This window comes from Sceloporus undulatus, chromosome 3, assembly GCF_019175285.1.
Source record: "Sceloporus undulatus isolate JIND9_A2432 ecotype Alabama chromosome 3, SceUnd_v1.1, whole genome shotgun sequence".
NCBI classification, from domain to species: Eukaryota; Metazoa; Chordata; class Lepidosauria; order Squamata; family Phrynosomatidae; genus Sceloporus; species Sceloporus undulatus.
This window is the reverse complement of record NC_056524.1, coordinates 144026301-144042546: the sequence shown is the minus strand read 5'-3', so window position 1 is coordinate 144042546 and position 16246 is coordinate 144026301. Positions and strand designations below refer to the sequence as shown.

General features: G+C 43.2%; 1 protein-coding gene across 1 annotated transcript in view; it reads right to left on the bottom strand.

Annotated features, from left to right (window-relative positions):
* The window catches only part of CFAP99 (cilia and flagella associated protein 99), a 94737-nt gene extending 79511 nt beyond the window's left edge, over positions 1–15226 (bottom strand). The window contains exons 1-3 of the mRNA XM_042458433.1: positions 14959–15226; positions 10859–10986; positions 3655–3799 (exon numbers count right to left, since the gene is read on the bottom strand). Of these exons, the coding sequence (XP_042314367.1) occupies positions 3655–3799; positions 10859–10969 (256 nt within the window). The 5' untranslated portion in view covers positions 10970–10986; positions 14959–15226. The remainder of the gene's footprint in view (positions 1–3654; positions 3800–10858; positions 10987–14958) is intronic.
* Between the last annotated feature and the right edge of the window lie 1020 nt (positions 15227–16246).

The window sequence follows — 16246 nt, the reverse complement described above, 5'->3', positions numbered from 1 at the left end:
GCTATCCCAGAAGGTTCCTAATATGCTCTACACAGGCACAGGAATATCCAATTGAGGGACTATTCACACTACATTTTAAACTGGTTTGCAAACAAGTTTAAATTGGGGTCGTTCGCACTTGCATTGGGTTTTCCTGACCTGAGTTCAGCGGGGCCTGGTGCAAATCCCCCTTAACCCAGGTTTTTTTTTAAGATGGGGATTTCAGAGGCTCTTTTCAAAAGAACTGGGTTCTTTTGAACCTCTGAAATCCCCATCTTTTCAAAAGAACTGGGTTCTACTCCTCATCTGCCCCCCACACACACACACATCTGCCTTGGGTCTGATTTCCTCCTCTTGTTTTTCCTCTCTTCCTCCCTTTCCTCTGCAATATTTTAGAACAATCTTACAATGTAATACTAAAAATGTTTTCTCATAAGTCCCAAAGAGTTCAATGGGACATTTTGTCTTCAATGTCCTGATGGCAGCAATCCTTCACACGCTTATTTGGGAATAGGTCATGTGGCATATATTTCAGAGCTGAAACAAGATCCAAATGTATGAGACAAATTTATAAAACTAAAATCTATAGAAACAAATATTAACAATACTGTTTATAGAATCTGCATCTAAATGGCAAGCAGTTGGACACAGCTTGGAAATTCTGGTTAGTGGTCTTTCTATTAAAAGCTTTGTTGTTTTTGTTAATTGCAATCAAACTGACTTTGACTTAGAAACACAGAATCTGAGGACCCATTCAGACTACCTTTTAACCCGGAGGAGAAATTGATTCTTCCACGTGAAGTTCATATTGGGTCCAATTCTGTCACAATCCATTTTGAGGCATGCACAAGCAAATGCCCCTTAGCGCTAGGTATCCAGATTCGGGGTAAAATCCGTCTTTTCTGAAAAATCCCAGGTTCCGCAAAATATGAACTTGCCCCCAATCATGATCGGGGCAAATTCAGGGCGGGATTAAGGGCAGAGGGCGGGTAGAGGGCAGAGCATTCCCTACCCTCATCAGAGAAGGAGGAGGAGGACAGAGCCTCGGGATTGAAAAAAGAGTAATGAAAGGAGGCAAAAAAGGGCAATCAGGGTGAGAGGAGACTCAAGGGTGACAGGAGGCAAAAAAGGGGAATCGGAGTGACAGTGGTTTTTATTTCAGGGAGGGTCGGAAGGAAGGAAGGAAGGAAGGAAGGAAGGAAGGAAGGAAGGAAGGAAGGGAGGAGGAGGAGGAGGAGGATTGCCAAGGGAAATTGGGCTGCGGAGCCAAGCTGGAGGAGGGATGTAGGGAAATCAGGCTGAGGAAATGTTTTTTTATTTTTGACAGTCTATGCGCATGATTTTTTGGGTGACATAGAATGTGTGTGTGCTTGCTTGTGCTACTTTCATTTCCTCTTGTTCCTGGAACTTAAGAGCCATTATTATTATTATTATTATTATTATTTGTGTTATATGCGGGTGCTACAATCAGAATGCCTGCACTGCATTTCCCTTTTATTCCCAATTGATTCCATGGGTCTACTTTAGTTGGAACTGACAAGTCACTCTCTCTCAGCCTCAGTGGAAGGCAATGGCAAACCTCCTCTGAAGAGAATGTAAGCAGGAAGAAAAGGGTCAGTTCAGTTCATGTCAGAGGCAGGGCATGAACGGAGCTCGCACCAGGCACCTCCCCCCCCCCCTTTTTTTTTTTAAATTATTTTTGACAAAATATGCACATGTTTTTTGCTTGAGGTAGATATATAGATGGATAGAACGTGGCTAGCTGCTTGTTCCCTTTTCCTTTCATTTGCTCGCTTCCAGCAAAGGGGAAATGTTGCAAAGGGCAAGACTTTTTTTCCTTTGCGAATGAATGCTACAATCCAAATGTTACAACATTGATACATGCTTTTGCTACTGTCTCTAAGGAATTCAGGGGTAGCCCTGAATTGCTTTTAAAAGCAAAAAAGAATGCAAGGCAATCACATCCTTTTCTGGCATTTCCGAGATGATGAATTTATTATTATTATTATTATTATTATTACATGTGTAAGAGGCATTCTGGGGTGGCAAGGAGGGGGGGATACAGAATGCATTAGCTTGCATTTTGGGGTTGAAAATGGGGCCAAGGGCAGATGATAACCTGCACTGACCCAAATGCCCACAACACACACACACACACACAAGGTTTTTAAATTTGACAAAATGTGCGCATTTTGGTGCCTGGTCCTAAAAAAAAGGAGGGGGCAAGCACACTGCCAATGCCCCAATGAGTGCTGGAAATGTCACCTATGACGATCACTTGATTGACAGCAGGCGCCTTCGTGTTAAACCCGGATTTCCCCAAGAGGGCATTCGGGTTAAAATGCCCCTGATTTGTAGTGAGCACTTGCTTACAGAGAGATTTGGGAGGCCCCCCTCCCCCCGAATCTGCTAGTTCCTTCCAGAGCAAAACCGCCAGTGGGAATAGGGTCAATGAGTTGGAAGAGACCACAAGGGTCATCCATTCCAACTCCCTGCCACACAGGAATACACAATAAAAACACTCTCCACAGATAGCCATCCAGTGTCTATTTAAAAACTTCCAAATAAGAAGACTACACCACTGTTCCACTGTTGAACAGCTCTTGTTCTTGTGGGAAGCTGCAGCTTGGTATGCGGAGGGGGAGAAGAAGGGCTAAGATCTGGGAAGACTGTGTTGAGCTGCTAACAAATAGGCTGAAGGCTCTTGTAACAGGTGAAGTGTTTAGACTCAAACATTTGCAACTGGGAAAAAACTCTCTCAGTCCTGATAACAGCGATATAATGTGGTCAACTCTGCTAATTGAATATAGCTTTTCTGAATCTGGTGATGGCTTCTGTTCCTGGTGTGAAGTTACCCTGTTCAATATATACACTGTGTTAAGTTTTATCATATAGTATTTATTGTACTTCTACATTTATATTTATTACTTTTGTCTTTTATGTAGCCTGAAGAAGCTCACAAATATAGAAAGAGCCAAAATACATTAGCTTTTTCTATAATAAATGAGCCATCTATCAAGCACTTTGAGTTGTATCTCCAGATATTTTTTCCTATGGAGGAAAGTAAAATGGATTTATATCAAGCAAAAGTGTGGAAGTAATTTTTTGGGGAGAGGGCAGTGTTAAGTTGAAAAACATACCTGCCACAATGCCAGTGGCATTTTCTTTGAAATATATACACAAATGAATAAGCTTCAAAGATATTCCTCTGAAATATTACATAAAGGAATACAACAGAGTATGGCTGCAATCTGAAGATTCATTTTATTTTATATAGTCAGCTCTTTATATTCACAGGGATTTCATTCCAGACACACAGACACATGGATAGCAAAATCTGCAGGATCTGGAATCCCGTTGTTACCAATGGCACAGGGCAGTGTATACGTGCTGCCATTGGGAATAACCAAGTGGGGCCATTCACGGATGCTCCAATCCACAGATAACAAGTCTGCGGAAGGGGAGAGCTGACTGTATAACTCTCTTTAGATTGCAGTCTCAGATGTTTTCTGTGGCTTGAGCAGACTGTCCCAAGTATCTTACATCTGCAACACCTATAAGGGACAAAATCAGTGAGAAGCCTAATAAAATCTCCATTCACACACAATGATGAATAAACCCTTAGATATATATTTTATGCTCCAATACATGCTAGCAACATAATGAAATACGTACCAATATACAGATTACGTTCAGACAACAGGCAGTGCTTTCCATCTCGGCTGTAATAGGCACTGACGACCACATCCAGTAAAGGTTTATACTCTATACAGCCACACAATGTCTCCATCAAAAAGGTTTCATTCGTCACTTTAAAACTCTAAAGAGAAAACATTGATTTCAGTTTTAGGAAGCAAAATTTGATACATGGAATAAATACCATCATTTTGCATTAAATGGTAACATGAATGCCCATGAAGGATGATGGACTTAAATGCACATGATAGTACAGGCCCCTTTGGCAACAGTGGAAGACTTTCATGAAAGATTATCTACATATTAAACTGTAAAACTAAAATGCTATGCAAACTGGATCTCACAATCAGGTACACTGGATTTCAGGGGAAAACCTCAAAATTGTAGTCGGACCATAAGAGTACATGCTAATCCGACACATTATGAGAAAACTCATACTCTTGTTTATATTTATCGAACAAAGCAAGAATATCCACTCAGGTAATAGGCTCAGGGGGTTGGGGCAAAGTTTGCAGTTACTAGCTTGGCTGAACAGTTTGGATGCTTGCTTGTGGTTTTTTATTTCTTTGGTGCCGGAGTTATACAAGCATAAATAGTTTAAAAATTGTCTTCTTAGATTGTAAGCCTAAGGGCAGGGAACCGTTTAACTAAAAGATTGTATGTACAGCGCTGTGTAAATTTATAGTGCTTTATAAATAAAGGTTAATAATAATAATAATAATAATAATAATAATAGGGAGGGGATAAAACTGTAAGGATATGTGTCACTGCTGGTTAGAAATGGAGCTAGAAGCCAATTGTTCTATACAGTTGATATCAAAATCTCTGTAACCTGTGAACCAAAAGCCTGCAAAGAGGAATAGTAATAAGTGTATTATATGGGTGTTAGCAGAGGACTATGAGCTGGAGATATTAAGTGCTGTGCCATGCCTCACAAAGGAGTAAGATACATAAATGGTGAGGAAGTTGCTGTAGTGATTTACAACACTGATGTCATGTATGTTTTCCTACCTAAGGATATAAAAGACTACTGTTTGAAAGATGTATGGCAGTTGTGGCAGCATACCTCCACCAGCAAAACATCATTTTTCCATACCTCAACGACTGGTTGTTCATCGCCCCAACCAAGTACATGCTCTCTGCCCATCTGAAGTACACTGTCTCCCTCCTTCAAGCCTTGGGATTGATAAATCTACTCTTTGTCCAACTCAAAGGGTGTGCTTCATTGGCACCATGTTAGATTCTACAGTGTCGAGAGCATATCTTCCACACGACTGGTGGAAGGGCTCACAACGGGTCAGCGTGCGAGGTCATCCTAGGGGGCCGGGACTGAGAGGCTACTGCCGAGGTCGAGGCCATACAAGAGGGCAGACGGGGCTCATCAGTGTAGAGAGTCTGAGCTAAGCGTCCAGGCTGCACTCCTGAAGGGTCAAGGGGCAAATAATAAGTGCCTGTTTCATCATCAAAGATAAAGTCTCGGCTGGAAGGCTGTAGAAAGCCGCAAGGAAGATCTTCTTCAAGCTCTTCCTCGAAATAAACTATCTCAGAGGTTGTGAGAGGTGGTCAGCAGGCATCTGTTGAGAAGAAGCCAAATCAGGGTCTGGGAGTTGGTGAGGAGAGACTTCCAGCTCGCCTTCGGAGAGGTGATAAGGTTCAGAGAGACCCTGAAGAATGGGGAGAGATTCAACCTGAGGAGAAGGAAGGTCATCTCAAGATACTGGGAGAGATGTCTCGGTCTGGATGGGCATTTGGCCACACGGTATCAAACCTGAGTCGGTGTCAACGGGTGCTCATCAGTACGGGACCGACAGTCAGTATCAGAAGTTGGGGGTAGACGGGATTTTTTGTCTTTGTGGCGAGAGGAATCTCTGCCCTTGTCCTTAGAGGACTTATGCTTCTTTTTATCAGACTTAGAGCCACCTGAGGATTTTTTGCACTTGGGGGAAGGCGGCTGGCCAGACCCCTCTTTATCATTTCCCCCTCTGTTTTTCCGGAGTGGGAGACCGTGGAACCACAGAAGAGAGTTTGCCCTCGGCAGATGGAGCTTTGGCATGGACACTAGAAGCAGAGGAAAGCTTGAGAATCTACATATAGAGCAGAGAACGAAGGCGCATCTCCCTGTCTTTCCTGGCCTGTGGTGTGAAGACCAATGAGGGCCGGTGGAGACATTATGCCCCTCGCTCAGACAAAGAAGGCACATGGAGTGGCCATCCTGGCTGGGGATTTTGCCTCTGCACTCGGTGCACTTTTTAAAGGAATGCAAGAACATCATTCAGAAAAAGCCGAAGGTAGAAGACAAAAGAATGGTCAAATAAGCCGTGTATTATGGCTGATCAGAGTCCAAAACAAGCCAAATCAACAAAGAGAAGTCAAAGCTGAAACGTGGTCAAAAGCAAAAATGAAAGGAAGGAGCGAATTCCAAGTGAGGTTCCCTGTGCTGCTCATGCAACAGACTAAAGGAACTGAGAAAGGGCGGGAAGACACCAAGCCTATATAGATGGTGGGCAGAGCTACCGCCAAAAAGTCTTCCCTAGTGATTCCAGTAGGATCCAAAATTGCTGCACAGCTGCAGAATAACCCATTTGTGTGCTTCGCAGAGATCACGAAGAAGAACAGGTAGTTGTTTCTTCATCAAAGAGAAGCAAATAAAGAGTCTTTTGAGCCCCCAAAAGCTGCACTCCTGTTGTCATAGAAGGCCAGAGCTCTCTGTACATAGAGACAGTGCTAACGTCTCTCATAATCTGAAGTAGGGATTAGCAGGAAAGTAGGGAAAACAATGTCCAAGTTGATGTGGAAAACCGACAACATCTGGGGCAAGAAAGTAATGTTGGGTCTGAGAACAGCTTGATCAGGATGGAATCAAAGATATGGATGATTCAGCCAGAAAGTGCACAGATCACCAACCCATCTGGCAGTCATGATCACAATCACAATCAGGAAAACAAATGCACATTGTAGGTAGCTATGGGCTCCAAGGGCTTCCCACAGAGTTGTCTCACAATGAGCTCCAGGCTCCACCTCAGTATTGGGCCCAGGACCAAAAAATGGAAATTCTAGTTACCTTCAGGAACCTCTTTGCCAGCGAATCAAGGAAGCAGGAAGACTTTTCAAGAAATTGGAAATCTGTGGAAATCATAGAATCACAGAATCGTAGAGTTGGAAGAGACCACAAGGGCCATCCAGTCCAACCCCCTACCATGCAGGAAATCTCAGTCAAAGCATACCTGACAGATGGCCATCCAGCCTCTGCTTAAAGACCTTCAAAGAAGGAGACTCCACCACACTCCAAGGGAGTTTGTTCCACTGTCAAACAGCCCTTACTGTCAGGAAGTTCCTCCTAATGTTGAGGTGGAATCTCTTTTCCTGTAGCTTGTATCCATTGTTCTGGGTCCTGTTCTCGGAACATCATGGTGAGGTAACACTGGATTGAATAAATCTCTGGTCAAAAGTGTGAGTGAAAAGCCCAGCACATGCCCAATGTTAGACTCCAAAGGAAGAATCCTAAGAGAGTAAAAAAGGCTTCAAATTTCCTCCACTTGTAGTAGTATGAGCACTTAGTTAAATGATAATGGGTGGCAGCAATGACGGCCCATATGGCAACAGGTAGACAAGGACAGGTTACTTATCTGTTACTGTAGTTTGAGTGTTCATCTGTGCAATCGTACAAATGGATTATCCTGCACCTTGGCACTGAATTTTTAAAACATTTTAGAGCTATTACATAACCATTTTGGAGGTAGCCACACCAACTCTTTGAGCAACCTATCAGCTCACTTCCTGTATAAGCCCTTAGTTCTATGGATGCCATGATTTAAGAAGCAGGACACATGAAGGGGAAGATGGATGGGGTTGGGTGATTTCACAGATAATCACTAAAGGCAATAGTTCATAGAATCATAGAGTTGGAAGAGACTACAAGGGCCATCCAGTCCAACCCCCTGCCATGCAGGAAATCACAATCAAAGCATCCCTGACAGATGGTCATCCAGCCTCTGTTTAAAAACATGCAAAGAAGGAGACTCCATCACACTCTGAGGAAGTGTGTTCCTGTCAGGAAGTTCCCCCTAATGTTGAGATGGAATCTCTTTTCCTGTAGCTTGCATCTATTGTTCCATGTTCTAGTCTCTGGAGCAGCAGAAAACAAGCTTGTTCCATCCTCAATGTGACACCCCTTCAAATACTTAAGCAGGGCTATCATATCACCTCTTAACCATCTCTTCTGCAGGCTAAACATAGAATCATAGAGTTAGAAGAGACTGCAAGGGCCATCCAGTCCAACCCCCTGCAGAAAATGTAAATCAAAGCATCCTCGACAGATGGCCATCCAGCCTCTGTGTTAAGACCTCTAAGGAAGGTCTGAGGGAGTTTGTTCCACTGTCGAACAGCCCTTACTGTCAGGAAGTTCCGCCTAATGTTGAGGTGGAATCTTTTCCTGTAGCTTGCATCCATTGTTCCGGGTTCTAGTCTCTCGAGCGGCAGAAAACAAGTTAGCTCCCTCCTCAATGTGATATCCCTTCAAATACTTAAACAGGGCTATCATATCACCCCTTAACCTTCTTTTCTTCAGGCTAAACATCCCCAGCTCCCTAAGCCGTTCCTCATAGGACATGATTTCGACCCTTCACCATTTTAGTCGCTCTCCTTTGGACACACTTCAGTTTCTCAACATCCTTTTAAAATTGTGGTGCCCAGAACTGGATACAATATTCCAGGTTGGGCCTGACCAGAGCAGAATAGAGTGGGATTATTACTTCCCTTAATCTAGACCCTATACTTCTATTGATGCAGCCTAAAATCGCATTGGCAGCTGCCACATCGCACTGTTTACCCAGCTCCCTAAGTCTTTCCTCATAAGGTATGGTTTCCAGGTGCTTCACCACTTTGGTCACCCTCCTCCGGACACGTTCTAACTTGTCAACATTTTTTTAAATTGTGGTGCCCAGAACTGAACACAGAATTCCAGGTGAAGCCTGACCAAAGCAGAATAGAGTATTTTACTTTCCTTGATATAGACACTATACTATATTGTCTATATCACTGTATATTGATGCAGCCTAAAATAGCATTGGCCTTTTTAGCTGCCACATCACACTGTTGATTCATTCAACTTGCGGTCTACTAGGACTCCTAGATCCTTTTCACATGTAGTCTCCTTAAGCCAGGTGTCCCCCATCGTATATCTATCCATTTCATTTTTCTGCCCTAAGTGCAGTACCTTACATTTCTTCATGTTGAAATTCATTTTGTTAGCTTTGGCCCACCTTTCTAATCTATTAAGGTCATCTTGAATTTTGATTCTGTCATCTGGAGTATTAGGTACTCCTAATTTGGTATCATCTGCAAATTTGATAAGCATGCCCCCTATTCTTTCATCCAAGAAATTGATAAAGATGTTGAATAGCACTGTGCCCATGATAGAACCCTGTGGCACCCCACTAGTCACTTCTCTCCATGATGAAAAGGAGCCATTGTTGAGCACCTTTTCAGTTCAGCTGGTCAACCAATTACAAGTCCACCTAACAGTCACAATGTCTAGCCCACATTTTACCAGTTTGTCTGTTACCAGTTACAGGTAAGCTACCTGTCCTCATTCTTTGTAGCCTCTGTGAATCACAGAAACAGGAGACTGGCAAGTTACTAACAATAGGAGGAGAAAGAGTCATGCCACACAGGAAAAAACACAGCCCACCCATCTGTGACCCTGAGTCCCAGGGATAGTGAGATACAAAAGTTAACAGTCAGATCATGTGGCAGCTCTGTAGATGTTATGCAAAGGAATCCCATTCAGAAATGTCATCAAGGCTGTAATCACTCAACCTGAAAAACTTCACACTTGGGCAGAGGATAGCTTGCCTACTAGCTCATATGCCAGATGGAGAGTTTCTGAAATCCACTTATAGAGACACTGTGTAGACACAATCCATCCATATTTTGTAGGTAAATGAAAGAGGAAATAACTGGAGGCTAGCACTCTATGAATATCCATGCAGTTATGGAAGAACACTGGAAGAAAAAATGTCCTGTTGAAGGCTTTCATGGCCGGCATCCATAGTTTTTTGTGGGTTTTTTGAGCTATGTGGCCATGTTCCAGAAAAGTTTCTTCTTGACATTTCGCCAGCATCTGTGGCTGGCATCTTCAGAGATTGCTTGCCTGGAAAAAGTTGTGTGTATATATACTGTGTGATCCTGGGAATGCAGGAGTGATTTGCATGTGTATTGTTCTGTGCTGATGGCCGACCTCAGGCTGGGATGCTAATGCAAAAGAGGATTAAAGTCTGCTAATTGATTATCATTATCTGCTGGGAAAGCCCTTGATTCTGAATGGTTTCCCATTTGCATTTGCTGAGTCCTTATTTTGCTGTTTCTCAGGACTGGTAGCCAAATTTTGTTCACTTTAAGGCTTTCTTCTTTCCGGTTGAAATTGTTCAGGTGTTTGTGGATTTCAATGGCTTCCCTATGCATCCTGACATGGTAGTGGTTGGCATGGTCCAGAACTTCAGTGTTTTCAAACAGTATTTTATGCCCAGGATGGTTTGTGTCATGTTCTGCTACTGCTGATTTTTCTGGCTGGCCCAGTCTGCAGTGCCTCTCGTGTTCCTTGATTCTTGCTTGCACACTGCGATTGGTGGTCCCTGTGTAGACTTGTCCACAGCTGCATGGTATGCGGTAAACTCCTATGGCTGTGAGAGGGTCTCTCTAGTCCTTGGCTGAGCGAAGTACATATTGGTAACACTAGCCCTTTTTTTTACATTTGGGCTTTGCACACAGACCAATATAAGTCAGTCTGTCTGCAGGATACATTTTATCTTTTTACATTCTTCTTGCATTCCACCGCTTCATTTTGTCTTAATAAAACTACTGTGTTTTTAAAGTTTTTTTCCCTAGACTTTTTTGCTTTCAAACCAGTCTCAAGTATCTGTGTCAGCACTGCTTTGGTAAAGTTCACAGAAGGAAAAATTTTCATTACACGCGCTAAGGTTAAACGGGTTGCCTTTACAAATTTGAGAATAACATATTGATTACAGCAAAGCCTTTGATTGCATAGATCGTGACAAGCTATGGATTGCACTAAGAGGAAGTATACAATGTGCATGTAAATATTTATGTGGTGATATTTTTATACTGATTAGAATGTCAATTTAAAATGTGAAAATTGTATTGAATAAAGGGACAACTCACATACCTGTAATACTTTAGTAGATTCATCCAAGAAATGTCTAATAGTCTCATTTTCAGGACTGAACTGGTTAAGCTGCTGGACTACTATGTTGATGTGTCTCATCTGATCATCCATTTTCACTCTGCAGAATCCTATAAAAATTATATGCACACAGAGAGAGAGAGAGAGAGAGAGAGATACACATTAGTTTTCCTTAACCTTTTTACTGTGTGAGAATCCTTGAAATAAAGTTATTGTGTCAGGGGAAACAAAAAGTTGTGAGGGTTTTTTTTTCACAGTCTCTCATGAAATCCCTACCAACCTATCATGCCACTCTAGGGTTCCAGGTTATGAAATCCTGGTATATATTGTTTTCACTTATAGTTTAATCTTAACAGATAAAAAATATTTTTTCTTTCTTTTTTCTTGAATTACCTAATACAGCAACTCTTCCATATACTAGTAGAATCACAGAATCACAAAACTGGACCTCAAAGACCATCAGGTCCAAACCCCATCCATACAGGAATACACAATGGAAGTACCCCTGATAGTTGGTCATCCAACCTCTGTTTAAAAACCTCCAAAAGGAGACTCCACCATACTCTGAGGCAATGTATTGCACTGTCAAAACAGTTTTTACTATCAGGAAGTTTTTCCTTAATGTTGAGGTGAATCCATTGCACCGGGTCCTATTCTCTGGACTTTCAGAAAACAAACTTGCTCCATATTTAGTAAGGCATCTTTTCAAATATGTAAACAGGGCTATCATATCACCTCTTAACCTTCTCCTCTCCAGGCTAAACATACTCAGTTCCCTATGTCACTCCTCACAGGCGATGGTTTCCAGACACTTCACCATTTTGGTCACTCTTCTCTGGACATGCTCCAGCTTCTCAGCATCCCGGACATTACATTTCACCCTATTTCTGCCCACTGAACCTTGGTTCATCCAAGTTTCTTTGCAAATATTTTTCATATCATACCTTCCAACATTTTACAGATGAAAACTTTACACATATGATGAGGCAAAATCAGAGTAAAATCAACAGATTGTGGCAAGGCAATAAGAAGGCAAAAGTCATTAATAGGAGAAACACAAAAAACTACTATTTTAAGCAAATACTTAAAATAGTATTATTATAAATTTTTACCTTGGAGGGCTGGTGCAGCCCCTAAACCACGCACCATCAATCTGAAGTAATAAGAACCCAGAAAAATCGGGTTCTTTTTGAGCCACCATTGTTACACTGCCGTATCTTTTGAAAAAACCTGGGTTCTGCACATATGAACTTGCCCCCGATCATGATTGGGGCAAATTCGGGGGAGGGATTTAGGTCAGAGGGAGGGCAGTGGGCAGGGCATTCCCTCCCTTCATTGGGGCGAAGGAGGAGGAGGAGGAGAAAGGAGCTGGAGGAAGGATGCAAAAAAGGGCAATCAGGGTGACAGGATGCAAAGGGCAATGGGGTGACTGATGGGGGTGTGTGCAAAGGGCAGTCAGAGGGAGGGCAGAGGGGGGAACTGGAGAAAGGGTGCCAAGAGTGACAGAAGAGGAGGAGGAGGATGAAGGAGCCGGGGAGGGGGAAGAAGGGGACTATAGAGGGCAATCTTAGAGGAGAAGGAAAGAGCAGGATGAAGGGTCAATTCAGGGCAGGCCACAGAATAGAATAAGCCTCCCTCTCGCACCAGGCAGCTTTCTCTCTCTTTTTTATTTTTTTAAAATTATTTTTGGCAGACTATGTGCATGTTTTTTGCTACAGGTAGATAGATATATAGATAGAATGTGCCTGCCTGCCTGTTCACTTTCCCTTTCATTTCCTTGCTTCCAACAGCACTTTGCAGGAGGCTTTTTTTCTATGCAAATGCACACTATATATACAATCCAAAAGAAGAAATATTTGGGAGCAGTTGGGTACTTTGAAATCCCTTTTACAGGGAATTTCTAGTTGGGATTCTTTATATTCCCTTTTTCTGGAGGGGTTCTTATAACAATTGTGTTTTTGTTTTTTTTAAAATCCAACACAAAACCTTACTTCTAGGCTGAATTGGGGTGTTTACCCCGATTTCAGCAGGATGTTTCCCATGTACCACTAGTGGTGGTTGGGCAGATAAAAAGATTACTGCTGGTCCGCCGCTGTCGCTGGACTGGATATAAAATGGGGCAGATATGTAGCCTTGTCCCGGCCTGGCTCCAGCTGCGTTGCCACGTTGCTTGGCGGGGGAAAGAGGGGGTGGAAGGAGAGCCCTCGTCCTGGACTCCACTGCTGTACCATAAGTAGTTCTTGTATATGTGTCAGAGTGAGTGTCTTTGTGTGAAAGCTGATTTCTCCTTTGATATTATAAATAAAACCAAACTAATTTGCAATCTGCTGTCTGGAGTTCTTTGGGTTTGGAACCATTATACATAGGTTCCTGACTTTTAAATATTTACCCAAAGCCCTCTCGCTGCTTCCTATTGAGCTCACCCATTGAATAAAATTGTGGGTGCCCTCTCAGGACCTCAGCATTTTGGGTAAAATTATGTTTCACCAGATTCTGTTCTCACAGTAGCCTCTTGTCCTAGGTACAGATTTCACATCAGGACTATCAAATGTAGTGGCACTCTCGTGCCTTTTAAGAGAGTTCTATAGTTTTTCATGGTCTGTACAGTCAAAAGCTTTGCTGTAGTCTATAAAGTGATTGTGATTTTCTTCTGGAATTCCTTGGTGCACTCCATTAACCATAATATGTTAACTATGTGGTCTCTAGTGCCTCTTCCTATCCTGAAGCCCACTTGCACCTCTGGGATTTCTCTCAATTAAAGTTTATGTCGCACGATTCTGAGCATAATTTTATTTGTGTGGGAAATTAATGCTATGGCCCTATAGTTGCTGCAATCTTTTGTATCTCCTTTTTTGAAAATGGGGCTATATATTATTTTGGTTCCAGTATGTTAGTCAGCATTTTGTTTTCCTTAGTTGTCGCCATATTAGCTAACCCTAGAGTTCATTCTGTCTGTGTGGATTGTAGGATTTCGAGTGGCATATCATCTGTCCCTGATTATTAATTTTTTCCCAATTTCACCTCGCTCTCTAGAATTTGGGGTTCATTTTGTATGCTTCTACATTCCATGTATCATTCATTTTTTTTCATCTCTTAACTGTCCAGAAACTTCACCTCTTTTCCTTTCTCCCCTCCTGTTGGCTAACAAAACTCAAGTTGGAATCAGAGCTAATCAGGTCTCTCCTTCTCACCTTCCACAGGCTGGTACAAACCATCTTCTTTGAGTGAACCCTTCCTATAACCTTGTTCCAGAGGCCTTGCAGGGTTATTACACAAGTCTTATGGGTCTTCAGGTTTCACCAAGATTCATGATCCTATGGGAGCCTACAGCACATTCACCCTATAGGATTATAGCACTAGTATTACACCTTAATCGCCATGGTTCCGTCCTGTGGAATCCTGGTATTTTTAGTTTGGTGAGGCACGCTACAGTACTCTGGTTGAGAATTCTAAGTGTTCCAGCTGAAACTGCCTATCCCAGCATTCCACACAATGGCAATTAACTATGGCAGTTAAAATGAATAATAGGGTTGTATTTCTGTAGTGTGAATTACAGGCTCCCAGGTTCCCATAAAATCTTGAATCTAGATCTGTGGCAGCCTCATATTGGTTAGCCCTGTGTGTTCCTAGCTAGCTTTGCACTTTGCTGTAAGGTCCAACTCTTTCCTGAGAATGACTGTAGATGACTACGAGTAGCAGAAGATTGAAGAGAAATCAATAATGCCAGTTTTATTAGGCACATTTATATCTAGGCACATCATATTATTTTTATATTATATTTATACTAGATATCATATTAATATTTATTAAGTGATCATGAACTGAAGCCACACTTATCTGTTTCATTGGACAAATAGAGATATATCTATGCAGATAAAAGTACGTACATAGAGTGGAGGCAGGACAAGATGGCGCCGGAGTAGCAGCTGCCGAACCAGCTTCTCAACATTGTCTGGCCTTACCACCTCCAAACAACTTAAAATGCCACCCAAAGAGGAAAAAAAGGAACCACACCAGCCCTCAAAACAAGACTGAGAGCCTGGATTCCTTTAAAGCAGAAAAGTAGATAAGGATTGACTCACTGTTTGCAGTGATGGAGACAACATACTAAATGGGCTCATTCCCATTGCCAAAAGCTTTAGGTTTCTCATTCCCACTGGAAACTGATTGATCAATTTCCCTGCGCCCATCCTGAGGCCCTCCAGCCCAGGCCCACCCTGCCCTCTGTTCAAAGACCTCCGAGGAAGGAGGCCTGGCGGCGTGCTTTACGTCACAAAACGCCGGCTTCCCAAAAGGCCCAGCCCGCACCAATGCTCCCTGCTGGTTCCACAGAAGGCCGGGCTGCCTCCACGCCACAGGAGGCCCGCCACGCTCTGGGTTTGAATCCCAAGGCGGCCCGAAAACACACCGCAGAAATAATCCAGTTTGAGATCGCTTTAACTGCATTGGCAAAGCGCTAGGGATTCTTGGGAATTGTAGTTTATTGTGGCACCAGAGCTCTCTGCACAGAGAAGGCTAAATGCCTCACAAAACTACAGTTCCCAGGATTCCATAGCACTGAGCCCGGGCGGTTAAGGCGCTCTCAAAGTGGGTTATTTCTGCGTTGTGTTGAGGCCCTTGTGTTTTAAAAAAGACTCACCTTTCCCGGAAAAAGGACTGCGGAGAGAACTGCTGGGAGCCAGAGGCCAGAGGCCCGCGTCGGTTGCTTCCTGTTGCCTAGCAACCGCGGAAGGGCCGCGGGCGGGCGGGCGGGGGCCGGGCCTTGTTCCACTTTAGGCGGCGCTTTGCCATGGTCTCTCAACGTGGTTTCCTTAAGACATACAACTTCTCAAGAACCAAAGGCTCTGGATTTCCCCCTGTGAAAGGCCGCTTGCCGGCCTCCAGGGTAGCCCCCAAGCAAGCCCCACAGTTCTCTCGTCTTAGGCTGCTGGAGTAATAATAACCTGGCTTGGCACCGCTTTAACTTGTTGTCTGGCTCAAGGCTATGGAATTCTGGGAGTTGGAGTATGTTGTGGGCCCAGAGCGGAGCCCCCAACAAACTCCAACTCCCAGAATTCCATTTGCTGTTGCTGTTGTCGTGTGCTTTCAGCTCGTTTCAGGCTTATGGCGACCCTGAAGTGAGCCAACCCATCATGGGGTTTTCTTCTTGGCAGCTTCTTCAGAGGAGGGGCTGCCACTGACTTCCTCTGAGGCTGAGAGAGTGTGACTTGCCCAGGGTCACCCAGTGGGTTTCATAGTGGAGCAGGGATTCTCACTAGATTAGCACACTACTGTACACTCTTATTATTATTCTTTATTTATATAGGGCTGCTGTTCCACTTTAACTGCTTTGGCTGCCTTCTCCTGTTGCATTCTGGGCTTTGTAGTTTA